This window comes from Panthera leo, chromosome F2 (assembly GCF_018350215.1).
Source record: "Panthera leo isolate Ple1 chromosome F2, P.leo_Ple1_pat1.1, whole genome shotgun sequence".
Lineage (NCBI taxonomy): Eukaryota > Metazoa > Chordata > Mammalia > Carnivora > Felidae > Panthera > Panthera leo.
Genome location: NC_056695.1, coordinates 79,776,441 through 79,803,268, shown reverse-complemented (window position 1 = coordinate 79,803,268; position 26,828 = coordinate 79,776,441). Strand labels below are relative to the sequence as shown.

General features: G+C 46.6%; 1 protein-coding gene across 4 annotated transcripts in view; it reads left to right on the top strand.

Annotated features, from left to right (window-relative positions):
- Positions 1 to 26,828, top strand: part of TRAPPC9 (trafficking protein particle complex subunit 9) — a 570,461-nt gene that overhangs the window by 46,632 nt on the left and 497,001 nt on the right. For all 4 annotated transcript variants that reach the window (XM_042923740.1, XM_042923741.1, XM_042923739.1 and 1 more), the window contains 2 exons: positions 2,920 to 3,041; positions 10,477 to 10,602. In XM_042923740.1, coding sequence (XP_042779674.1) covers positions 2,920 to 3,041; positions 10,477 to 10,602 — 248 coding nt within the window. The remainder of the gene's footprint in view (positions 1 to 2,919; positions 3,042 to 10,476; positions 10,603 to 26,828) is intronic.

Below are 26,828 nucleotides of genomic sequence, written 5' to 3'. Positions count from 1 at the left end.
CTTCGTAGCAGGACAGCGGCTGTAAGTGTGACCCAGCACCGCTGCCGGCATCTCCTCCGCGCCAGTTGGCACCTGCCTTTTCTGAAAATTGCCTGGTGTTTCTCTTCTCTCTCACGGCTTTGTCTTTCTGTCCCCTGCCTCCTTTGTCTCTGCTTTATGCCCTCTTATTTCTGCTTTGCTTTCCTTTGTGTCTGTTGCCTTTCCGGTTTTGGGCCTTGTACGCAGCCTTGCACGCAAGCGGACTCCGTAACTCTCTCCCTGTCTCTTGGATGAATGGATGATGGTTGGATGGATACCTGAGAACCCGTGTGATTATGTTGTCTTCCCAACTTCTCTGCCCACGTTTTCCTAACTGTGTTCTCTCATTTTCTCCCCTCCAGCCTGGCTGTCAGCCTGGCTGTTTCGTTGATTTTTCCCGTTTGTAGACTCCAGGCTATAGCCTTGATGACTCCTGGTTCCACTGGTCCACATTAACGTTACGTGCAGGCTGTTGACCCTTTGTAGATGTCCAGAAAGATTGCATCTATCGCATACTAGTATTTTTAGAGCTTCTTATTCTTTTATTGAACAAAATTAATTTGCTGTGACCCACTAAGCTGTCTTGTGAGCTCTTCCCTTGTTAGTTTCTGACATATTGTGCTGTTCTGGGCTGTGGTGTGGGCGTGTACACCCCCCCCCCCCCCACCGCCCCGTATTGGCGTTGAAGGTCATCATTGAATGAACCCTCATTTTCAGTGGTGCCATTTCTGTAAAAGATGGAGGGGCATTTCCTCCTTCTTCCTGGTTGGAGACGTCTTGATCATGTACTGTTCGGAAGAGAGGAGGTACCATATGAAGAGCAAAGGACCCGCTTCATTCTGGCCCCTCTTATCTTTCCCTCCCTTTCTTCAAGGGAGAAGGGTAGAATTTAAGGATGTAAAGATAAATTGTTAGAACCTATTAAATAAATCAAGACTGCCTATTACTTATTAAATATTTTAGCCAGAAATAAGTGTATTATATATAGGAAAACATGCAAAGCACAATCGTATAGTGGTGGAAAATGTAGGCCCAAGTTCGGATCCTACCCTGGAGTCACTGGCTCTGTAATTTTGAACACTAGTAAGGATACTTGGCCTCTCCAGGACTTGTTTCATCACCCGCGGAAATGAGATACACTAGGAGTGCCTTCTTCCTAGAGTGGCTGGGGGTTGTGAGTGAGGACCTGCAAAGTCCTTGTTAGCACAGGTTCTGAGTCCTTCTCAGTGCAAAAGAACCTATCTTTGGCTGTGATGATGGTACAGCCACTCTGTGTAAGTGCTCATCGCTCCAGAGGGGTGTCTTGTGGCTGGGAGGTGGAATTCTCAGTTCTGTAGCACTCAAGAATTGTGTCATTGGGCCTCAGTGATTGGAATCTGTTCTTTAAAAAATGTATATTTTAGGTTTTTTCGAGCATGCCCTTTTCTTTTATTATTTATAGTTCAACCCTCTCATCCCTTGCTGTGATTTTCACAAAATCCAGAGGAAACAAGATCCTAAGCCACCTGCCTCTTCCTGGTCCCCTGTGGTGGTTCTGTCTTCCCCAACGAGAGGAGGGTTTTGTGTAGGAAATTTTCTTTGTTTCCCTTTTCTTGGAGTCTTTCTGTCCATTTGTCACCTGTCCATCTGTGTTTCTATCCACTTATTCTTCTGTCTTGTTCCCAAAAGTATTTGAGACAGCTTAGAGAAGAACAGAATGTCAAACAAGCAGGTGAGAAGATGGGGCCAAGGTCAGAAGCGAGGGTAGGAGACAAGCTGGCACGCGTGGGGCAGGCATTGAGAGGCACGCCTGTGTCCTATGGATTGTCGGGATGGGCAGCAGCCCTGTGCCTGAGACCCCAGCAGGCGTGAAGGCCTGAAGAGTTTGTCCCGGTGATAAACTAGCGGCTTAGCAGGAGCCCAGCTGTTCCTGTTACCAGGCTTGGGAGAGTCGCTTTTGTGTTCTGTGAAATCAAAAACTGCTTCATCCTTTTTTTTTTTTTTTCCCTGTCCGAGTTCCATGTGTAGTTGGTTATGTTCTGTAAATGGAGATTTCTCCAGAACTCTCCCCCACGTTGGTCGGATGGCCGGGGAATTAGGTGGTTCTGCTAATTGATAGGCAGCCAGAAATAGACAATGACGACCACAGAAAGGATCCTGGCATTTATGAGTTCTGTTTCTTCAGGGCTGGACGGTTCAGAAAATGCTTTCATGTAGTTGGTGGTCATTTGAGGAGACAGTGTGGCCTCCTGCTGGCACTCAGAGTGTAGAGCTGTGAGATAGTGCTCGCCACTGGCGTGGTCTTCCAGATGCCTAAGCTGGTTATTATGAACACGGTACTTTTCTATAATGCACTTCGTGTTCTTTAACAGAAAATTTCAACAAGGAGGAAAACTTACTTTGAGTCACTTAACATTTCATATGGTGCTTCGATGGTAAGACTTCTAGGGGATATACAGGCTAGGAAGGGGATACATAAGCTAGGAAGGGGGTATATGAGCTAGGAAAGGGATATATAAGCTAGGAAGGGAATATATGAGCCAGGAAAGGGGTATATGAGCGAGGAAGGGGGTATATGGGCCAGGAAGGGGGTAATGTGGGCCAGGAAGGGGGTATGTGACCGGGAAGGGGGTATGTGGGCCGGGAAGGAAGTATGTGAGTCAGGAAGGGGGTATGTGAGCCAGGAAGGGGTATATGAGCCAGGAAGGGGGTATATGAGCTGGGAAGGGGATATATGAGTCAGGAAGGAGGTATATGAGCCAGGAAGGGGGTATATGAGTTAGGAAGTTTTAAAAAACAGCATCATTATTTGAATTGCAGTAGGGAATATTTAAGTTTTATCTGGTTTGTGCCCCTCTTTCAAACAAAGAAGCAAGACAGAAAAAGCAAAAGATTATTTCTTTTCTTTCTTTTGGTTTGCAGGTGCCCTCACAACCAATGGCATAAATCCCGACACCAGTGCTGAAATTGGACGTGCTAAGAACTGTCTGAGTCCTGAGGACATAATTGACAAATATAAGGAGGCCATTTCCTATTACAGCAAGGTGATTTTACTGCTTCGTAAATCCCTTACATAATTGTGTTGTTTTAATCCGGGGTTCCTGGTTTACACTGTGAAATACTGCAGCACATCCCAATTATTTGGTTCTGTAAGTATTCATGTATCATTCTCTAGTGCATGATACTATATACTAAAACACTTCTTTATTTCTGATTCATAATAGTGTGAATTTCATATTTGGAAAAAGGGGAAAAAGGACGATCATAGCCCCACTACTCGGAGATAACCATTTTAACATTTTGATATCTATTTTCTGGTCTTTCTGTCAACATATATTGCCTATATTATAAAAAACGGTGAGCATCCTATACTTACTGTGTGGAGACCTGCATTTTTCATGTGGCGTATCTCTGTAGTTAAACCTTCCACGGCCTGATTTTTAGTGATGTGGGCGACATTCCATCTTTTGGATGCACCCTTCTTAATACTCTGGGTTTATTTATTTATTTATTTATTTAAATGTTTATTATTTATTTTTGAGAGACAGAGAGACGTAGCATCAGCGGGGGAGGGGCGGGGCGAGAGGGAGACACAGAACCCAAAGCAGGCTCCAGGCTAGGCTGTCAGCACAGAGCCCGATGCGGGGCTCGACCCCACGAACCGGGAGACTGTGACCTGAGCCGAAGGCAGATGCTTAAGCGACTGAGCTACCCAGGTGACCCTTGGATTTAAAAAAAAAAAAAAAATTTAAATTTCATATCTACTTTCTGAAATACTGAAAACAAGAAGTCAAGCTGTGTAGAAGAGCGGTAGCAAAAGCAGAAGATGAAACCCGCCCACCTCTCCTACCCTTGTTTCTTAGAGTAACAGCTGTTAACAATTTGGTACATCTCTCTTGTGACCTTTATGCCTGTGAAATGCATATATGTGTGTATGTATATCTCTTATTTAGGAAGATGAGATTATACCGCATGTGTTATTCTGCAACTTGCTTTATTCACTCACAGATTCATCCCAGATGTCCTCCCACTGCAAACCTGCTTGATTCTTTCAGATAGGGTGGAAAGTCTTCCATGTTTTTTTTTTATGTTTATTTATTTTTGAGAGAGAGAGAGAGAGAGAGAGAGAGAGAGATAGCGTGTGAGAGGGGGAGGGACAGAGAGAGAGGGAGACACAGAATCTGAAACAGGCTCCAGGCTCTGAGCTGTCAGCACAGAGCCCGACGCGGGGCTCGAACCCACGGACCGCGAGATCATGACCTGAGCCGAAGTCGGACGCTCAACCGACTGAGCCACTCAGGCACTCCAATTTTTAAAAATTTTTTTAAATGTTTGTTTATTTTTTGAGAGAGAGAGAGACAGAGTACGAGGATGGGAGGGGCCGAGAGAGAGGGAGACACAGAATCCTAAGTAGGCTCCAGGCTCTGAGCTGTCAGCACAGAGCCCGATGTGAGGCTCAAACTCACAAACCGTGAGATCATGACCTGAGCTGAGGTTGGACGCTTCACTGACTGAGCCACCCAGGCGCCCCTCGGGTGGAAAGTCTTCTAAAGTGTGGATATAGTCATTTGTCAACGCTTTTGTAAGAGGCCATCAGGAACCCAACACGGGGAGTAGACGGCACCTAGAGCAAAGCGAAATGCCTGCTCCCACAGAGCTCACTGCTCGCTCTGATTTCCTAAATTCTTACCTTTTGATGGATGCTTAGGTTTTCTCACTTTCCCCTGTTAGGAAAAAATGCATCAGTGAACATTCTTGTACATATATTCTTGTGTGATTATCCCTTTTGTTATGATTTCTGGAAATTTGGGGCTCCTGTGTGGCTCAGTTGGTTGAGTGTCCAAGTTCGGCCCAGGTCATGATCTCAGGGTTCGTGGGTTCGAGCCCCGTGCCTGACTTTGCACTGATAGTGTGGAGCCTGCTTTGGATTCTATGTCTCCCTCTCTCTCTGACCCTCCCCCACTCACGCTCTCTCAAAAATACAAAAATTAAATATTGAAAATTAAGCAAAAAAGATTTCTGGAAATTTAATCACTGGATATGACATTTACACTTGTGATAAGTTACTTTCAAGTTACTCCCCAAATTCCTTCTCCAATAGGATATGAAAAGGTATAGATTTATTTAACTGATTCTCTTCTATGAATATTAGTTCATTTCAGTTTTCCTTGCCACAGTTGTAAACAGTGCTGTGATAAACGCCCTGGTAGAGAAATCTTTTTGGACTGATTTATTTTTTTATTATTTTTTTTAAGGAGATAGTACCTAGAAGTGGACTTGAGTCAAAGAGCATACATGGTGTTTTTAGAGTTTACTTACACATTGCCATAGTGTCGTGCCAAAAGGGTAACAGTCTGCTCTGTCACAAACACCAGCTATTGTATCCTTTCAGAGTATTTGTCACTGTGATGGGTGAAAGTAACTTCCCATTGTTTTAGTTTGGATTTGGTTACCAGTGAGATATTGGACAGTTTTTGCTTTATAGCATTTATGTTTCTTATATGAATTACCCATTTGTGTCCTTTGTACCCATTTAAGTTAGGGTGTTTTTCTTGTTGCTCTGTTATAGCTCTTTATATATGGTGAATACCAGCTTCTTTTCTTTCATTGATGCCTATTACTAATCTGTTTCCTAAGGTTGCTTGCCTTTCATTTTGTTCAGGAGCTTTTCTTTTTCTTTTTGTGGTCAAAACAGGTTTCTAATACAGTAAATTTTTTCCTTTTGGGTTTTTACCTTTGGTATTATGCTTAGAAATACCTTAACAATAACATGGAACTCTTTTCTTCAGTTTTTTTTTTTTATAATAAAGTTTATTTGAGAAAGAGAGTACATACGAGTGACAGAGGGACAGAGAGCGAGGGAGAGAGAGAATCCCACGCAGGCTCCCCACTGTCAGTGCAGAGCCTGATGTGGGACTTGAGCTCATGAACCATGAGATCATGGCCTGAGTCGAAATCAAGAGTCCGATGCTTAACTGATTGAGCCACCCAGGAGCCCCATCCTCATTTTTTTTTTTTTTTTTTTAATCTTTAAAATGGGGATGATGATACTACCTATCTGGAAGTGTTGTGGTGAGGATAAGCAGAGTTAAGTATATGGAAAGTATTGTATTTGATGAGGTTAGCATTTTAAAATATTTATCTCCTTACCTGTAATTTATTTTGTGTACATTATGACACAGAAATAGCATTTATTTTTTCCAGGTTACTATCTACTTGTTCCACCACAATTCATGGAATTCATACTTTTTGTCTCTGATTTGAAATCCCACTTACACTGAATACATACATATATTGGAGTCTAATTCTGAGCTTTTTTTTTTTTTTAATTTTTTTTTTAATGTTTATTTATTTTTGAGACAGAGACAGAGCATGAACAGGGGAGGGTCAGAGAGAGAGGGGGACACAGAATCCGAAACAGGCTCCGGGCTCTGAGCTGTCAGCACAGAGCCCGACGCGGGGCGCGAACCCACGGACCGCGAGATCATGACCTGGGCCGAAGTCGGACGCTCAACCGACTGAGCCACCCAGGCGCCCCTGAGCTTTTTATTCCTTTCTATGAATTTCTTTTCTTACTCCAGCATCATGATATTTTATCTCCTGTGGTTTCTTTAACGTGTACTAGTGTGTCTTCTTTTCTTTAAAATCCCTTCCTCCCATCCTAGATTTTCTTGGCTAGTATTATGAATAATAATTCCTCAAGAATCCTGAAATATTTCGTTCATGTCACACACACACACACACACACACACACACACACACAAAACAGTTTGGAATTTTCATGGGGCTTAAAGTAAGTTTTGAATTATTTTTAGGAGAACTCCTATCTTTGCAAAATTACTGTCTCTGTAGAATATGTTAATGTCTCTGCACTTACACATCTTATTTTAAGTCCCGCAATACAGAGTTGCAGGTTTCTTCACAGAGAACGTGAGCATTGTTTTTAAGTTTATTTCTAGTTATTGCATGTGTTTTTGTTAATTTGGTGGATGAGATTTTTTGCCATTATATTTTTGAACTGCTTATAGCTGAAATGTAGAAAGGCAGATTGAGGTTTTAATATTCATTTTGTAACTGGCTGTTGAAAAATCTTAAATATTAAGTACTTTTTTCAAACTCCTTTCTTTTCTGTCTTTTAAACTTTGTTTCCAAGATTATCAAAATGATCATAGCTAAGTTCTGTAGGTGGGCAGACAGATGGAGAGAAGTCACGTGGCTCGTGTAACTAATTCTAGCAGTTTGGTGACTGCCTTTGGACTAGAGAAGCAGAAGGAGCCAGGGTTAGACCAGGGAAGGCTCTGAATGTGCACAGGAACCAGGCTCTCCTGCCTTTGTGGCAGAGCCCTGCGGGCGTGGCAGGTGGATGGCTCTTCACCAGCCATATCTGATGGAAAGTTAGTGGCTGCCCACAGCACTGTGTTAGTAAGAATTCGAGACTTCTCGGTGGGAGAGACTTGTCTGCCGTGGGCACAGCAGGGGAGGCAGGTGGCCGTGGGTCTTGAGTTTTCCAGTCCCCAGAGTGGAAGGAGCAGCCTCTGGAGTAAGACAGAACTGGATTTGAGTCTCTCCACTGTGTCTGTGCCGTCTGACCTCATTTCCTTTGTATGCTCTCTCAGCCCTGGGTTTCTTTTCTCTCAAATGGTGAGGTTAAGGCCTACTGCATCAAGATTAAAAAAAAATTTTTTTTAAATGTTTATTTATTTTGAGAGAGTGAGAGCAAGAGAGAGAGAGCACGTGAGATAGTGGGAGAAGGGCAGAGAGAGAAGGAGCGAGAGAATCCTGAGCAGGCTCCATGCTGTCAGCACAGAGCTCAATGTGGGGCTCGATCCCATGAACCGTGAGATCATGACCTGAGCCGATAGATATCAAGAGTCAGACGCTTAACTGGCTGAGTCCCCCAGGCACCCCTGCATCGAGTTTTTAATCAGAGTAAACAATTTATACGTGTAAAATGCCTACTACCGGGGCAGACCTGTTTGTATTGCTCAATAAAAAAACGGTCATCGTCTGTCCTTCCTCGGTTGAGTACGTGCTCAACGAGACGTCTGGGGAGAAGCCCGTTCCTAATATTGTGTATGTGATGCAGACAGACAGAGCAAGTGGATATCTTCCTTTCTCTGGTTGTAGTTCTGTTCATTTGCCTCGTTTTCCTCGTAGCTCCTTGTCTTTCCTCCTTTACGTCCTCCCCCACCATGAGACGACAGTGGTATAAGAATCTCTGAATGCTTCTCAGATTTGATTTGATCGTATTTGATTTGTACACACGTGCACACATGCACACACACACATGCACACGCACACACATGAACACACATGTCAGGCTGCCTCTCACTTACCAAGGGAGAGGCCCCATCTTTTGGTTTTCATTCACTGTGAGTGATAGTGAAATCTTGTAAGCAGATTCTTGGTGGCTTCACAAATGATTTTTTATTAGATTTCTGATTTGTGGCCAAGGAAATTCTCTTTTATTAGAAGAAATGAAATGGAGACGTAGACATTCTCCCGAGACATTGGTGTCGTCATATTTATAGTTGGAAGGAACTTTAGAGAGCATATAGCCTCATACTTTTCCATAGGTGAGAGACTAAAGCCCAGAGAGGGTACGTGACTCGATTGAAGTCACACAGTGACGGCTGGATTGGGAGGCAGAGGACCCTCCACGCTTGAGCTATGGTGTCGGGCAGAGTTCTCGGTGTTCACCTACCTTTAGCTGTGTTCCTGTGGCCTCTCAAGTGAAGGTCACTTGGTTCCTATCCAAGTACTAACCAGGCCCGACCCTGGTAGGTCACTTGGTTCCTAATGGCATGTTTGCTTCATATTAGTTCTGGAGTCAGATGGATGCAATTCAAACCCTGTCTCCACCAGATACTCGCTTTGTAACCTTGGGCAAGAAACTTTCCTTTTTTTTTTTTTTTAATTTTTTTAAATGTTTGTTTATTTTTGAGAGAGAGAGAGAGAGAGACAGAGCATGAGCGGGGGAGGAGCAGAGAGAGAGGGAGACACACAGAATCCAAAACAGGCTCCAGGCTCCGAGCTGTCAGCACAGAGCCCGACGTGGGGCTTGAATTCACAAACCGTGAGATCATGACCCGAGTCGAAGCCAGATGCTCAACTGACTGAGCCACGCAGGTGCCCCAAGAAACTTTACTTTTTTAAGTCTCATTTTAGAACCTAACAAGGATAATATTTATTTTAGGGTTTTTGTTTTAGAATTGAATGAGAGAGTTCCCTCATTTATTCCTGAACTATTGATTATACAATGCTATGCTGGGATCTGTGCTGGTAGGACAGTCCTTAGTAAGGACTCAGTAGTGAGAACGGGGCTTGGTCCCTGCATCCCAGAATTTTTGTTCCTGGAGAATGCTTATAGAGAGCAGGTATGGAGGTTTTTAGTAATGGTCCATTCTTTACCTAATCCCTGCTGATTGTGGATACCTTTCTACTGATGTAAGAGCAATTTTTTATGATTGCAGTTTAAATCTTTATAATATAATTAAAAATATGTAAGTGTAACATAAACATGTGAAAAAAATGGAGTTGGCTTTTATTGCCACTTACATGGAAGTTGTTTCAAGGGATTTGAAGGAAAAGAAGTCATTTAATTTCAGTGGAATAAAGTCCTTCTGTGAGTTTATTGTTGTGCTGTTAAATGGTATGTAAAAATTGGTGATTTCTGACTTCAGTGTTGCCAGTTAGGGAAGCAGAGTTTCTCCTCATGATTGGGCGTGGTGGTTTTTGTCCCGTGCCATGAATTACGTACGTGTTACATACTTGAAAAGAGGGAAGAAGGAGGCTGCCCTAACAGCACAGCACTTTCTTTTTCTACCTTATAAAAATACTTTTAGTAAGAAACGTGACCTTTGTAACAATTGGTAGGTGGACAGACTGCATTCTCCCGAGCATTTCTGCCTGCTGGGCCCATGGGGGTCTCGGTAAATACTTGTTGATGGAAAGGGGGGACTCCAGTGTTTGATGCCTCTGTAGGAGTATCTGTGAGGGACCTCCTCCCCCCGGGCGGTCTTTAGGCCCTGGTGTACATGGATTTATCTCTGTTAAACTTTTCTTCAACTGCAAGTTTCTACAGATACCGCCATTGAAAATCACTCCAGCTCAGGATGCTTAGAAAGAAAACAAAACCGGTTGGAGTGGAAAAGAAAACAGGCCGACAGCTAGTGTGCAGAGTTTCTGTGGTGCAGCCTTGGCGGGGCAAAGGGTGCTGGAGGGAGGGCACTGGGTCGGGGTCCAGGGGCCACTCAGCAGCCTGCTCCAGGCTCCGAGCTACACAGTGTGGCGTGATAAGACTTCCCCCAATACAGTCCTCTCTCTCTGCTCTCCACCCGCCCCCCTTGGGAGGGACTGTTAGGTCCTGGAACTTGGGGAGGTGCCCTGAAGGGTCCCCGAGTTCCCCGTGATATATAGGCTTTGCGATACGGTAGAAAATCTTCTTTTTTGATGAGGATCCTCCTTTGTGCCCTACAGTACAAGAATGCCGGAGTGATTGAGTTAGAAGCGTGTGTCAAGGCTGTGCGAGTCCTTGCCATTCAGAAGCGGAGCATGGATGCTTCAGAATTTCTCCAGAACGCGGTTTACATTAATCTTCGACAGGTGGGTGCACGTCCTCCCGACAGGCGGGTGCGGTGCGTGGAAGGGTTAGTGCAGCTCTCCTGGACCCCGTTGTGACCCTGCTGCTAGGACTCAGTGTGGTGTGAAGTCTGCAGCCAGAACTCGGTGTCCTAAATACTGCTTTACGTTATGATACTTTACTTTCAGGATTCTGATTTTTCTTTTCTTTTTCTTAAATTTTAGAGAGAGAGCACATGTGAGCAGGGGAGAGGGGGAGAGGGAGAGAGAGGGAGAGAGAGGGAGAGAGAGGGAGAGAGAGGGAGAGAGAGGGAGGGAGGGAGAGAAGGAGAGAGAGGGAGGGAGAGAGGGAGAGAGAGAATACCAAGAGGGACCCATGCTCAGTGTGGAGCCCAATGTGGGGGTCAGTCCCATGACATTAGCCAAAATCAAGAGTTGGACACTCAGTCGACTGAGCCACCCAGGTGCCCCCCACATTCAGAGTTTTCTGCCCTTCACAATTTTTCTTGAGTAGAGAAACCACTCTGTCTCTCGCCAGCTTCGTGACCTTGGTCCAGCTCTGCCTGTTGCTTCACTCTGGTCACTTGTGGCGCGACTGCCATTTGTAACCCGGGCTGGTTTCTAAAACACAAAGTCTGGGAAAGTTCTTTGGACAGCTCATGGTACACAGTAGGCACTCAAGAAATACCACTCAGTCTGCATCTGGATATGATTTTAATCGAATGATTTTAAAACGAAGTCATTAGAACATTTAGTTGTAGGTTGCTAATGCAAAGTCACAAAGTTGGTAGTCTAGAAAGATTGGAGACATTTAGCTCATTTAACTTGGATTTGTATGGACGGGGCCACCCAGTCCCAAAGTGCAGCAGCTTCTATAAGGACCTATGGCTGGGAGTGGGACACAGGTAACTAGTGGCAAAGCTCTTTGCTGAGCACAGGCCGTGCTGGGCGGGGGAGGGGTGGGGAGAAGGCAGGTTCTGCCCTCCTCGAGCTGACAGCCTCATGGCAAAGGTGGACCTCCGGTGGTGGGGTGACTGAAAAACAGGGGACAAGGGAGTGTGGCAAATCGATTTGAGCTAGTTTGGTGGTGGTGGAGGGTGTGGGGTCAGGGGCCATCTGGGGCAGGGAGGTTCAAGCTGGGGCGGGAAAGCTGGATAGGAGATAGCCAGGAGAGGAGGAGGGGGGACGGAGCATTCCAGGAGGATGGCTCAGCAGGAGTGAGTCTGAAATCTGAGACGGCATGTTCCCTGGAAGGAACCAGGCCAGATGGAGACAGGCTGGAGAGGGAGCTTGAGGGAGGGGGTCCCAGTCAGAACTGGAGGTCTTTCTGGCCAGGTGAAGGGTTTGCAGTGTATTCTGCCAACAGTGGGTTTTATTTATTTAAAAAAAAAATTTTTTTTTAATGTTTATTTAGTTTTTGAGAGAGCCAGAGAGAGCAAGTGAGCAGGGGAGGGGCAGAAAGAAGGAGGCACAGAACTGGAAGCAGGTTCCAGGCTCCGAGCTGTCAGCACAGAGCTCGACGCGGGGCTCGAACTCACAAGCTGTGAGATCATGACCTGAGCCGAAGTCGGACACTCAACCGACTGAGCCACCCAGGCACCCCTAAAATTTTTTTTAATGTTTATTTATTTAGTATTTATTTACTTTTGAGAGAGAGAGACAGTGAAAGCATGAGTGGAGGAGGGGAAGAGAGAGAGGGAGACACAGAATCCGAAGCAGGCTCCAGGCACCGAGCTGTCGGCACAGAGCTCGACGCGGGGCTCGATTCCATAAATGCGAGATCATGACCTGAGCCGAAGTCGGACGCTCGTCCGACTGAGCTTCCCACCCGCCCCTGACAGTGGGTTTTAAAGGAAAGGGCTTGGAGGCATGAGAATGACAGGATCCCCTTGTCTCAGGTGGGGAAGAGTGCTGTGGGCAGGCCTGGTGAGCAGTCCTGATGCTCCCAGCTGAGAGGCGGGACAGCCGACACGTGTGGGTGGTGAAAAGGGAGTGGTGAGGACTGCGTGAGGGTCGGCTGGACGCCACCCAGGCTGTGGCTGCGAGGTCGCCCTGTGCTCTGAGAGGGGGGCTGTGGAGGGTGCTTTGGAGCAGAGGTGACAGACCCGGCCGTGGGTGTGACGGGAAGCCTGTTAGATGTGTGGGCTGAGGCTCAGGCGAGAGGGAGGGGGAGGCTCGGGGGTGGGAGGGGGAGAGAGACTAGAATCAGTTTATGTTTTGAACAAGAATAGGCATCAGGGCTCTTTTTTTTTTTTTTTTTTTTTTTTAAAGTAGGCTCCACACCCAGTGTCAGGCTTGAACTCACGACCTTGAGATCAAGAGTCTCATGCTCTACCGACTGAGTCCCACAGGCACCCGCGCAGTGATTTCTTAGCTCAGGCGTAGACGGAGGCTGCTGGAACAAGTAAGAAGCAGCAGCTGTAGGCCTGACACGGAAGGGAGAGACAGGAACAGAGGAGAGCCAGTAAACCCAGTACAGACAAACCAGAAGAAGAAAAATCCCACCACTTTGTTTGGGGCCATTTGGTGTCAGGGAAACGGCACCCCAGAGACTCCGAGCTGTTGAGTGGCGGTCGCTCCTGGCCCGAGGGATTTTGTTCCTGAGGGACCGCAGAGGGGAGATGCTCAGGAGGCAGGCCGGGGCCAGACCTTGTCGTGGGTCCGGAGTGAGTGTGGAGACACGGGCTCATCAGGGGGGTGGGGGCCCTTGTGGGAGTTCACGCTGAGGAGTCGTGCAGGAGTGGAGGGCGGTCAGACAGCCTTGGGCTCAGTCCTGGCTTTGCCCCTGGTTCGCTGTGCAACCTTCCGCAGAATCGCTGTGTTTCAGTATCTTCCTTTGTGACGCGACGGGGGAGCAGACCCTCGCGGTGGTTGGGGGGCTCGGTGTAGAGTTGCTGTGCCGTGTCTGGGAGCGTCGTGGTATGTGCCCCGCAGCCGCCCTGCTGCTGTCACCTCGGGGGGGGGGGGGGGGCAGAGTGGAGGGTGGGCCGCGCTTTCCAGCGGTCACCAGAAGACCTGAAGCCATGGGACCGCGGGCTGGGTGCCGGGGGCAGGGTCGGGGGAGGCCCCCGGAGGCCTTAACGCTCGTTCGCTGGGCCGTGTGGCCGGAGCCGCCTCGCGGATGAATGCCGGCGATTCTGGCTTGCCGGGACGCCGTCTTTGCAGGTGGCCGTAGGAGTACACATCTTTCGTAAAATAAAGTGTTGTTGCTGACGATGCGTGGGAAGTTGCTGCTGGTGGAACGGCCCTCTGCCCCTTGGCTCGGTCCTCAGGGACAGCACCAGAGGTCAGCAGAGACACACGGGTTGGGGTGAGTGCCGTGAGGTGCTCTGGGGCGCGGCCCTTTCAGTTTCCCCCGACACGACACTTTGTCACAGTTGACGCCTCTCCATGTGTGCTTGCCGGGGCAGCAAAATAATGAGCTCTGCTGGGACTTTAGAATAACAAGAAAAGAAAGGGTCCCGGGTTTTTCCGAAATGGAACAGGCTTTCGGTTCTTGATCACATGGGTGCCATTGTAGAACTGATGAGTTGTATTTATTCCTGGCGGTGGTTTTGGCCACTGTGGAAGTTTTGAAAGGAATGGAGGTAACGAGTCTCGTAGGTACTTTCTGCTTTAAGAAGCCCTGTGCAGACATAGAAACAGATAAGAAACATGCTTGAATCTAGTGGTGCTGGGGAGGGTTTCTGCAGGATTCCTCGTGTTTGGGTCCAGGGACGCGTCATTTCTTACGTTGTTTGTGAAAGGGGTTTGCGATAATTGTCCCATAGCGAATGGTAGCACACACTTCATGTAATGACTGTAAACTTGTGTCTTGGATGCGTGGGCGTCATAGGCAAATGGTAGCAGTCAGGGAAGGGCTGCCAGTCCTGGCACCCCAGACCTGGGTTCCTGCCATTGTTTTCCTTGCCGCGGGACCCTGGACTAACGTGTGACCTCCCATAGCCTGTTTGCGAGTCTGTAGACGGGAAGGATACTGTTCGCTTCTTCCCGGGTTTGTTGTAAGTGTACATTACGTTACTGTAATACACGGCGAGTGCTTTCAACATACCGCTCGGCGCATAGAAAGCGTTCTGTATATGTGTCTGCCCCATCGGTCGTGGATCGGAGCAATAAAGGCAGCTCATGTTTGTTGAGGCTCTTTCCTAGGTTGTGAATTTGTTACTAGTTCTCATAACCCTGGGTACTTAAGTGCAGTTATTCCTATTTATTCAAGAGGAGCCTCAGGCTAGAGAAGGGTTATGTAACGTGTCCAGAGTCAGATCCCAAGCTCAGCGGTGAAGGGGCCTCTGGAAAGCATGCTTGCTGACACTTTCCTTCACACGACCTTCCCTAGCAGAGGCCAGGTGCCGTGTTGCCATCTGCGAGCCCTAGAATATTTAGTGGGTGACAGGACAGACATGGTTGGGCTTACTGTACCTCTTGAGTGTAGAGTCTAGGGGGGAAGCAGGCAGGAGACACACAAAATAAATGGCTACCGACCGTGAGTGGTTCTACAGTGGAAAAGGACGTGCTTCATCATGCAGAGCTGGGCAATGTTCTCGCCAGGCTGTTCTGGTGGCGTTGATCCCAGCGACAGAAGTTCTGTTACCAGGCGGGGACAAGGGAGAGGGAGAGCATCCCCGTCATCAGGTAAACTGAAACTCCCTGAGTATACCTGATACTAATTACGCAGCCAGCTTATTACGGGCCCTGAACTAGGCGTGAAGAGACGTTGACCGTGTCATCATAGCAACTTTGCGAAGTAGTTTACCGTAGCCAGTTGTAGGCAAGAGCAAGTTGAGGACACCAGTTGGCTGCGTGCCCGTGCCGGGATTGCCTCGTAAACACCACCACCGGTATTTAAATGTAGCTGGTTGTGACTCTGAAGTCTGAGGTCCGTGAACTGCATCGCGGAGCTTTCCCCGGACAACCCAGGTGGCTGAAATTAATTTCTTAATTAGTAGAAAATGGTGACAAGAAGAGAAAGTGGTAGTAAGAAATTGTTTGAGAAACTTGGAGAAAGCCCAGCAGCTTACCAGGTTGGCGAGCCTACTGTGGGACCAGTGTGCAGTCATCCCAGCACTGATGCCTGCCATAGACCTGATGCTCAGGAATGATTCTGGGCCGCTTGAAGAACATTTTGGCTCATGATCCGCGACCGCTTTGTCTCTGGTTAGTTTTTTCCTCAGAGCCATTTGAATTTTGTGCAGGCTACTCCGTTCAGATAGAACAGCCTCTTTAAACGTCTGGCTGCAGTTCCTTAATGAAGCTGTTGCTAAGGAAACCCAGTAAAAGCGGGCAGATATGCACATGATAATTGTAACCTCAGAACTTTATGTCAAATTAAGCCCCAAATCAGAGGGATGGGGAGATTCAGGAGAGGCTTTTTAAGATAGAAGGGGAAAGTGTAGAGATACAGCCTAGGTGAGGCCGAGATGTGTCAGTCCTGGCCAGCAGGGCACCCGGCTTTCCGGATGGCGCGTGCGGGATTCACAGCTCTCGCAAGGAAAAGAAATGGTTGCGTGGGGAGGGAGGAAAGTCGAGTTCCTTCCTGGAGAAGGGAAAGGTGAGAGGGAACGGAGAAATTTCTGATTGAACATGATACGGCACGGCGTTCTTGGGTATGGCAGGGGGTTTTGTGGGCAGCAGGCGTAGGAGGAAATGTCTTGGTGAGAAGTCAAGGCTGCGGAGAAGGGAGCAGAGCAGACGGGGGGTGGGGGAGCCCTGCCACCAACTGGGCTCCAGGGGAGGAGCCGCCCTCCAGGCCACGGGGTCGGCTTCACTCGTTGGCGTGGGAGCCCAGTGAAGTGAGGACACAGGGCGAGGGCTGACACCGGGGGAGAGTCAGAGACAGAGACGGTGCCTCGCACGCGGTTGCATTTAACTCGGGGGCACGGAGAATGGCGCTCCGAGGTGAGAAGGCTGTGGCAGAGTTTGCCGCGTGGGGACGGGCCGGCAGCTGACACAGATCTTTGTGTCGTGGGCGCCGGGCTCTTGTAGCTGTCTCTTCCGCGTCAGCTGTCAGAATCTGTTGTCCGCTTTGAATCATGGTACACACGTCGTGGCCCGCGTGATGATTTACCTGGTTTCATTTAACTGTGCACCCCTCACTTTCTCTTCGCCCTGCTTTTGTCTTTTTGTTGTTATTGTTGCTAAGTTGTGTTTAAAAAGTTGATTTAGTTTTTTTTGTTTTTTTTTTAGAATGGGGCAGAATGTAAGTAAATGCATAAACAGAATGGCTCTTCAAAATTCGAAGCTACTTGCCCTGGTAGTTGCTTAAAAATGGAGCCGCCATTAAAGTGCTAAATCTCTACTAAGAAAGTTTGGCAATGCCTGCGGAGTCCAGCGCAGGGACTGTCTTAGTCATCTCCGTGGTCGCTGGGCCATGCACGCTTGTCAGAGGGCAGGCCCCGCTAACGTCTGTTGGACGGCAGACGCGAGACAGCGGTGACGAATGCAGTGCTCGTGGGCGTTGGCACCCCTCCTCCAGTGGCAGTGACAGCAGTGACCATGTGCGGACGTGCACGGCATCATGCTGAGAGCTTTACGCGTGCTTCTGCCTTTAATCCTTAAAACCCTCCTGTGAGAAATGACTTTGTATTGTTAAGGTTTATTTATTTATTTTGAGAGAGAGAGAGAGAGAGAGAGAGAGAAAGCACATGCAAATGGGGAAGACGCAGAGACAGAGGAAGAGAGAATCTCAAGCAGGCTCCGTGCTGTCAACACAGAGCCCCACACAGGCTTCCATCTTGCGAACTGTGAGGTCGTGACCCGAGCCAAAATCAAGAGTCCGATGCCTAACTGACTAGCCACCCCAGATGCCCCTACTTTGTGTTTTTAATGTGTAATACATTTTATTCTGAAAGATTTTAAACCTTTGGAAAAGTTATGAGAGTCATACAATGAACGCTTACGTACTTCTCACCTAAAAGGATAGTATTGGTCTTTGTGTGTCTGGCTGGGTCCCTGAGCATAACGTGTTCAAGGTTCATCCATGTTGTAGCAGGAACCTGTGCTTCCTTCTTGTTTCAGGGCTGGATAGTCTCCCACAGTGTGGATAGGCCCCATTTTGATTATTCATTCATCAGTCGATGGAAATTGGGTTGTTTCCATCTTTGGCTGTTATCAAGAATGCCGCTATGAACACTGATGTGCAAGTTTTCATGAGGACATGTGCCTTCAGTTCCGTTGGGTGTATATGCCAAGGAGGAGTTGCTGGGTCATCCAGCGACTCTGTGTTTAACCTTCTGAGGAATCACCAGACAGTTTTCCAAAGCAGCTGCCCCATTGTACGTGTCCACCGGCATTGTCTTCACATCCGTGCTGATGCTTGTTATTGTCCATTTTTTGGTTATAACCGTCCTGCTGGGTGTGTAGTGTCGTGTCACTGGTTTGCATTTCCCTGATGGCTAATGACGTTGAGCATCTTTTCGTGTACTGATGGGCTGTTTGTATGTGTGTGTAAATTCTTTGCCAGTTTTTGGGAAATTGGGTTTTGTTTTCTTTTTATTATTCACTTGTAAGAGCTCGTTCTATATCCCGGATACTAGTCTCTTATCAGATAGACACTTGGCACAAGTCTTCTCCCTTGCTGTGGATTGTCATTTCACTTTGCTGATGATGTCCTTTGCAGGATGGATGTTAATTTTAATGAAGTCAGTTTACCTGTTGCTTGTTTTGTCACTCATGCTCTTGGTGTTGCGTCTAGGAAAACGTAGCCTGATCCAATGTCACACAGATTTACTGTTTCCTTCTGGGAAGTTTATGGGTTTAGTTTTTACATTTAGGTCGGTGAGTCCATTTTGAGTTAATTTTGATGGTACACAGTTGGGCTCAGACTCCTTCTGTGGCAGGTAGACACCCAGTTGTCCCAGCGCCCTCTGTGGACTACACATCCTTCTCCCACTGATTGGTCTTGGCCCCTTGTGGAAAAATGACTGTAAGTGTGAGGTTTTTTCTGGATTTTAGATTCTATTCTACTGATTTATATGTCCATCTGTACCAGTGCCATACTGACTTGATCACAGTAGCTGTGTAGTCAGTTTTGAAGTGGGGAAGTGTGAGTCCTCTATCTTTGCTCTTCCTTTTCAAGATTGTTTCAGCTATTCTGGGTCCCTCGAACTTCTGTGTGAATTTTGGGGTCAGCGTGCCAGTTTCTCCAACGAAGCCAGCTGGCATTGTGATAGGGATCGGGATGAATCTGTAGATCACTTCGGGGAGTTTTGACGTCTTTATATTGCCTTCCATCCCATGAACATGAGGTGTCTTCCATATGTTTAGGTCTTTAAAAATTTCTTTCAGTGGTATTTTGTTGTTTTCAGTGTACAGGTCTTATGCGTTTTTTCGTTAAATTTATTTCATTATTTTATTCTTTTCAATGCTATTGTAAATGGAAAGGCTGAGCTTCCTGAGGGCATTTATCTTTGTATTCCTAGGATTTTATTCACAGTAAGTGCCAGATCTATATTTGTTAAATGAATGTATTCGCAATTGCCTCTTTCCCCCCATTTTATAAACGAGAAACCCAGACTCAGGTTAAGCTACCCGAGCACATAATGTGATGGCGAGAAATCAGACCCTTGGGTGGGGCACTGTGTGGGTCCTACTGGGAGCGTATTCAGGATGGATTCACCTTAATCCTTTGGGTGAATTTAGTCAGATGCTTTGAGTCAGATGCATAGAGTAGCTTAGGGCTATCTGTTCCAAAATAAATTTCTGGTAAGAGTGCTGTACTTGAAACCTGATTCGTATGTCTTTGAAGAGGGTCACGTTCGGAAGCTTGACTGATTAGCACTTGTGTTTATTAAACACCTCCAGGTGTAAATGATCGAACGGCACTTGTGAGAACGAGGGCTCTCTCCCCCATGGCCGTGTTGGTTGGCTGCAGTTGTAGGCACAGCCAATTTGATATTTTCTAATATGCTTGTCATGGCCTGCTGAGGTGAGCTTACTAAATATTTTGCCAGTCATCTGTTGAAACAGAGCCACGAGCGCTGACTACGGCTCAATGGGTAGAAGTCACATAAAGAACGAGATCTGGGTTCCTCCCACGAAAGCCTTTTTCTGAGAGCTGACCCTGGGTCCGTGTCAAAGAGGGTGACCGTGGAGTCCACTGTGTGATTGAGATTTACGTGGTACGGTACTCCTGCGCGGGAGTCCAGGGTTCTACAGAATTTGAATTCTAGGCCAGAGGATTAGCAAGCGGGGAGCCCCAAGGTGGGAGGGAGGGTGGGCGCTTAGGGTCTGAGGCACACAGAGCCGGCCGGACAGGCGTGCGGGAGGCGCACGGGGGAGGTGACAGGAAGCCGACCGCCACAGGCTTTGTGGGCTGTGTGCAGCCTCCCGTGTACAGCCTGAGGACTTTAAGCCAGGGCCTACTGTGCTGTGAAGGATCATTCTTTGCGTGTCCATGCTTGGAAACCTGTGGAAGGCTGGGCAGGGGGTGACGGGGGACTTAGAGGAGGTGGCTTTGAGGTTTGGCTGTCAAGTGGGGCTTCATCCTAGCTCAGCCACCTAGGAGCTGTGTGACCTGGACGGCTCACTTGAGGAAACAGAATTTCTCTAATCGGTTGGACTGCTAACGCCTTGACGCCCCGGGCCTGTCGTGAAGTGTCAGCGAGCTAACGCGCGTGCAGTGCGCGGCACGGTGCCCGTTTCAGGCTGCTTGTTGACGAACGACTGTCAGGGGAGGTACGCTTGATAGGAAGTGGTCCCTGATCACAGGCTGTGAGGGAGCTGGGGGTGCGAGGACGATGCTGAGCTCTGGGCGGGGGGGTGGGGAGGTGTGTGTGCCAGTGGGGGCAGGCGGCCAGGGGCCCCAAGGAGGACAGCTGTGGGAGGAGGACCGTGGGGACGGCTCTGCGCCGGTGGAGGTTGAGGCGCCTTTGGAGCATCCCAGTCAGGTGGCACGAGTGAGCCGGATTGCGTGGCTGTGGCGCTCACCAAGGACGCCTGTCCCCGAGCTGAGCGTTTTCATAAAATCCTTCGTCCCTGAGGACCCCGCCATGTTGCTCGCTGAACGTGAAGACGTACTTTATAATATGAGTGAATTAGTATTATCATTTCTGTCATTGAAACTCCAGTCTTTTTTTTTTTAAATATAACTTATTGTCAAATTGGTTTCCATGCAACACCCAGTGCTCATCCCAACAAGCGCCCTCCTCAATGCCCAGCCCCCACTTCCCCTCTCCCTCCTCCCCATCCACCCTCTCAGTTTGTTCTCAGTATCCATGAGGCTCTTGTGGTTTGCCTCCCTCCCTCTCTGTAACTTTCTTTTTTCCCTTCCCCTCCCCCATGGTCTTCTGTTCGGTTTCTCAAGTTCCACAAATGAGTGGAAACCTATGGTATCTGTCTTTCTCTGACTGACTTATTTCTCTCAGCATAATACCTTCTAGGTCCATCCATATTGTTGCAGTGGCACAATCCCATCTCTTTTTTATGGCCGAGTAATATTCCGTTGTGTATGTGCGTATATATGTCCGTATCTTCCTTACCCACCATCCACACGCTATGCTTATCCATGAGTGTCTATCAGTGGACCCTTAGGTTGTGTCCATCTCTTGGCTACTATAAATAGTGCTACAGTAAGTAGAGGGGTGCATCTATCTTTATTTTTTTACTTTTTATTTATTTTTTATTTTTTTGCTGCATCTATCTTTAAATTAATGTTTTTGTTTTCTTTGGATAAAAGCCAGGGGTGGAACTATTTGATCATATGGTATTTCTATTTTTAATTTTTAAAAAAATGTTTATTTTTGAGAGAGAGAGCGCACGCGTGCATGAGCAGGGGAAGGGCAGAGAGGGGGGAAGGAGGATCTGAAGCCAGGCTCCATGCTGTCAGCACGGAGCCCGATGAGGGGCTCAAACTCACCAACCGCGAGATCATGACCTGAGCCAAAGTTGGACGCTTAACCGACTGAGCCACCCAGGCGCCCCTGTTTCAGGTCTTTGAGGAGTCTCCATGCTGTTTTCCACAGTGGCTGCACCCGTTTCCAATCCCACCAAGAGTGCACAAGGGTTTCTTTTTGTTGACGGTCTTGCCAACGGTTGTCATTTTTTGCCTTTTTGATTTTAGCCGTTCTGACAGGTGTGAGGTGATATTTCGTTGTGGGTCTGGTTTGCATTTCCCTGATACTGAGTGATGTTGAGCATTTTTTCATGTGTCTATGGCAGGCCTTAACTATCTATTTTTATTTTATTTTAGTTGCTTTAAAGTTCATTTATTTATTTTTGAGACAGAGAGCGAGTACGTGAGTGAGTGGCAGAGAGAGAGGGAGAGAGAGAGAATCCCCAGCAGGCTCCACACTGTCAGCACAGAGCCAGGTGTGGGGCTCAGTCTCATGAACTGTGAGATCATGACCTGAGCCAAAATCAAGAGTCGGATGCTTAACCGACTGAGCCACCTGGGCGCCCCCTTAATTATTTAAAAAAAAATTTTTTTTTTAATGTTTATTTATTTTTGAGACAGAGAGAGACAGAGCATGAATGGGGGAGGGTCAGAGAGAGAGGGAGACACAGAATCTGAAGTAGGCTCTAGGCTCTGAGCTGTCAGCACAGAGCCCGACACGGGGCTCGAACTCATGGACCGTGAGATCATGACCTGAGCTGATGTTGGACGCTTAACCGACTGAGCCACCCAGGCGCCCCATCCCTTAATTATTTTTTTTTTTTTTTTTTTTTTAAATTTTTTTTTTCAACGTTTTTTATTTATTTTTGGGACAGAGAGAGACAGAGCATGAACGGGGGAGGGGCAGAGAGAGAGGGAGACACAGAATTAGAAACAGGCTCCAGGCTCCGAGCCATCAGCCCAGAGCCCGACGCGGGGCTGGAACTCACGGACCGCGAGATCGTGACCTGGCTGAAGTCGGACGCTTAACCGACTGCGCCACCCAGGCGCCCCAATTATTTTTTAATTAAAAAATGTCCGTTAATAGTTAAAGAAAAATTCAGATATGTATGTTTAGAGGAAAACTAGTGTATTTTCTGTTTGGGCAATATCATGGTGTAGAAACTCTCAAAAGCCCTCTTTGCATGTGTTTTTTAAATATGCTGATTAAGAGATGAAACTTTTCGGGGCACCTGGGTGGCTCAGTCAGTTGAGCGTCCAACTTCGGCTCAGGTCAGGATCTCGCAGTTCGTGAGTTTGAGCCCCATATCGGGCTCACTGCTGTCAGCCTCTCAGCGCAGAGCCCGCTTCAGATCCTCTGTCCCCTTCTCTCTGTCCCTCCCCCACTTGCGCTCTGCCCCAATTAAATAAATATTAGAAAAAAAAAGGTAAAGTTTTCCCCCCATCTTTTCAAGATGCATAGCAAAAAAGTAAGGGGGAAATCCTTTGGGGCCAAAACAACTACAAAGCATGAATTTTGGAAGGTAAGTGAGTCTCAGAAGGCAGCAAATGCCACCTACCTCTGGGAACATGGTTTCAACCGCCCATGTAGGAGGGACAGGAGGTGAGCCTCAGGGCGGCCCCCATTGGGAATCAGGTGGCAGACCCATCTGTAAAGCCAAGACCTTCCCTGAGCTATGTTTAATGAAAGGGAGACCTAGAAGAAAAAAATCCCACTCCTCAAAGCAAGAAAATAAGGAAACTCTGAATCTTGTTCGAAGGGAAAAAACAACCCAACCTGAGGATTTAGTTTCAAGTGGTCCTGGCATGGGAGTGACCATAAACTCTTGGCAGAAATATATAAATCCTCCTGGAATGAGAAATTGTGTTTTGAATGACTCAATGAACAGTTAATACAAAAAGGTCCTCATATGGTTCTGAATCAGGATGTTGGAGCCCAAATATATCAACGTTGCCTTTCTCCCAAAGTTTCATTTAAATATGCAAAAAGATTTTTTAGAGGAAAAAGCTATCTTCATAATTATATTCATTGATGTTGTAGTATGCTAGGAATTCAGAGGTGAATATGAAACAGTCTTCTCTTTTATGGAGCTTACATTTTATTTGAGGAGACAAATCTGTGTTTTATGAGCTTGGTGGAGGGAGGTGTTTATTACAGTCAGGAGATAATATTAAGAAAGTGATGATGGGTGGGTGACAGTTTGGTTGTTTATGGACTTATGTAGTTGGCTTTTAATTCCGGGCTCCATGACTTGTCATTGGAAGGAATAGATTTTATGGTGGATATACTTCAACTCAGGACTCTTCGGAATTAAAGAATGGATGCTGAGAAAGACATAGTCAGAGTTTGTCCAGTTACGCATAAGCTTGCTCGGTCACTAAACCCAAAGTTGGTAAAGGCAGGCAGTACTTCTTGAGGCCAGGTGACTTGGTTTTTAAGGTTATCTAAGAATGAAATCAAGGGAACTGAGATGAGCAAAGTCAAGTGCTCCAGCAGTTTTGGGTAGCATCCTTACCAAGGGTTGATAGTCTATAAAGTTTCATCTCTCTTTAATGTTTGTCAAGGTGTTAGGCACATGGTGTGTGCACCTGCTCTAGGAGCCTTTTAGGTACCTGCCTAACAGTGCTGGGCACAGTTGCCCCAGTACCACCCCTCCCTACATCCCTCTTCTTCTCGGGAACTGGGAACTCAGGACATTGATTTCTTGTTGGCTTGTCTGTTTCCTCCATGACCTTGTCAACCATCGAGGGACCAGGGCTTATGTAACTTTGTTTTGTTTTGTTTTTAATCCTTTCCCTTTGAATGATTAAAACCAAAAATAGATCCAGTTACTTTAGCAGATGCTTTTTAAAGAAAGGTCCTTGGTACAAACCTCGTAACCCTGCTTTGGGATGCAGGGAAGAAAGTTACGTTCTTTCCTTTCCAAACTGTTTTGACACGTATGTATGGAAATTTTGTGTAATTTTGAAGATATATTTTCTCTCTGTATAATTATGGCTAGAAATAAATGTGGATAGAAACAGAATGTGTTTTCCACACTTGAGAATGTACGGTCCCCGCGGTTTTCTGCCCTGCTATGTCACAGTCATCGCTGGTAGAGCCATCACTGGGTTGTCTCACAGCGACTGCCGCTGCCTTATTCGTCAGGTCCCCGCAGGTTCCCATGTTTGAGAAGGCTGATGGCCGTTGAGTCATTTTCTGGAACATCTCTGGCTGGCTAATTTTGAGTTAACACCAGTGACATCAAAGGCGTTAATTAGTTAACAATGGTATTTCCCATTTCCTGCACACTCACTAGGAGTTTTAAGCCTGTGCTGACCACACACAGTATTTCATTTAGTCTTCCCAATGGTCATGAATGGATTTTATTACCTGCGTTAATAAGGAAAGCGCCAGAGTTAGTGATGTGCATGCACATCTGGAGCTGGCACTTGGGTCTTTCTGATTCCTGTGCCTATCCCATCCTTCCAGACAGCCAGCTAGCTTCCTGTTCGTTAATAGCACAGCTTTGTTTCCAGTGGATAAAACGGGTGTGGACGTGCTTTCAAGTTGGGGAGGGAATGGTTAAGTTAGCATTGGAATTCCTCAGAGCCCGTCCTATGAGTAAAGCTACTTGTCTTGAGTAATCTTTCAGTTACTTTCCATTGGAACTTCATGCAAATGTCTGGGCCCTGTGGGCTCAGCTGTCATGGCCATGCAGCCTATTGAAACACTAGAACAAGATGTGTTGATTAATACTCCCTAAAAGAGCAGCAGATCTGAAATGAATTTGGGAATTTGATTTCACATCAAAATTTGGTGAAGCTTGTGGCCTAAAATTTTGCCTGGGACTCTTTTATATTCCCCAGATTCTTGTGCTGTGGATGTCTCTGCTGACCTAACATGGCTTTTCACAGGTCCCATGGGCAATGAGGGGCTTTTCAGTCAAGTGTTTTCCGGGGGCTCTGAAGCAGTTGTGCCCAAGATTTTCTGGGGCTTGAAGTGATTGTAGTTCTATTTATAGTGTTTATCATTTGGTTTCTTATTATGTTCAAATGATATAAAGAATCAAAGAGTATATTACCGATGAGAGTATTCCAGTGTTTCATCTTTAAATGTTTTTTTAATGTTTATTTATTTTGAGGGAGAGAGAGTATGAGTGTGCAGGGGAGGGGCACAGAGAGAGGGAGAGAGAAACCCAGGCAGGCTCCATGCTGTTGCGTAGAGCCCCATGTGGGGCTCTATGCCGCAAACCATGAAGTCATGATCTGAGCTGAAATCTAGAGCCAGTGGCTCAACCAACTGAGCCACCCAGGTGCCCCTGGTCTTTCATCCTTAATAGTGTCCATGAAAGAATCAGTGGGAACTCTGAGGGATTAGAGGCCACGGCTTCTCATCTTGCCTTGGCTGTCATCCTTATTTTAGATGGTGGCCTCGTTGAGCATACTGGCTATGACTACTAATATTTTACATCCCCCAACATCTTTTACCGTATTTAAAACCAAAGGATACAGTTGATGGTCTGGGAGTTTACAGGTATGTGCTGAAAGCATTAAGTACTTCAGCCTCTCCTGTGTAGACCTCCTTAGTCTCCTGCCCATGATTGCACCTCACTGCGCTGGCATCTCTCTGCAGCTGGTACTGTATGCTAAGAGGGCAAAGACCTTGTCCTTTAAATCCACATCCCCATGGATCCTGTACCTAAGCATAAAGCTTCTACAAGAGAACATAGGGGAATATATCTGGGACTTTGGGGTAAGCAAAAGTCTCTTAGGCAAGGGCACAGAAAGCTTTAACCATAAAAGAAAAATAAATTGAGCTACTTTACAATTGATAAATTAATAAATTGAGCTCCTTCACAATTTCTGCTTATCAAAAGACTCCTTTTGGAAAATAAATGTGCATCAGACTGGGAAAATAGAACATTGAGAATATATAAAGAATTCCTATGACTCAGTAATAAGACACATGATATAACTTTAAAAAATGACCAGAAAATTTGAACAAATGCTTTATGATAGAAGATATAGAGGCGGCCAGTAATTGTATGGAAGCATGTCTAACACCATTAGTTATCAGGTAAATGCAAACTGAAGCCCCCAGAATGACTGAAATGGAAAAGACTGATAACATCTAGTGTTGGTGAACATGTGGGGCAACTGTAATTCACTTAGGTTACCAGTGTGAATGTGAAATGATGCTTCCACTTTAGAGTATATACCTCAACGTAACAAAGGCCATATGTGACAAGTCCACAGCAAATATCCTCTAAGATCAGGAATAAGACCAGGATGTCCACTATTGTCACTTTTTTCCACATAGTACTAGTAGTCCTAGCCACAGCAGTCAGACAAGAAAAAGAAATAAAAGGCATCCAAATTGGTAAGAAAAAAAGAAAACTGTCACTACTTGCAGACGAGATGATACTATCTATAGAAAATC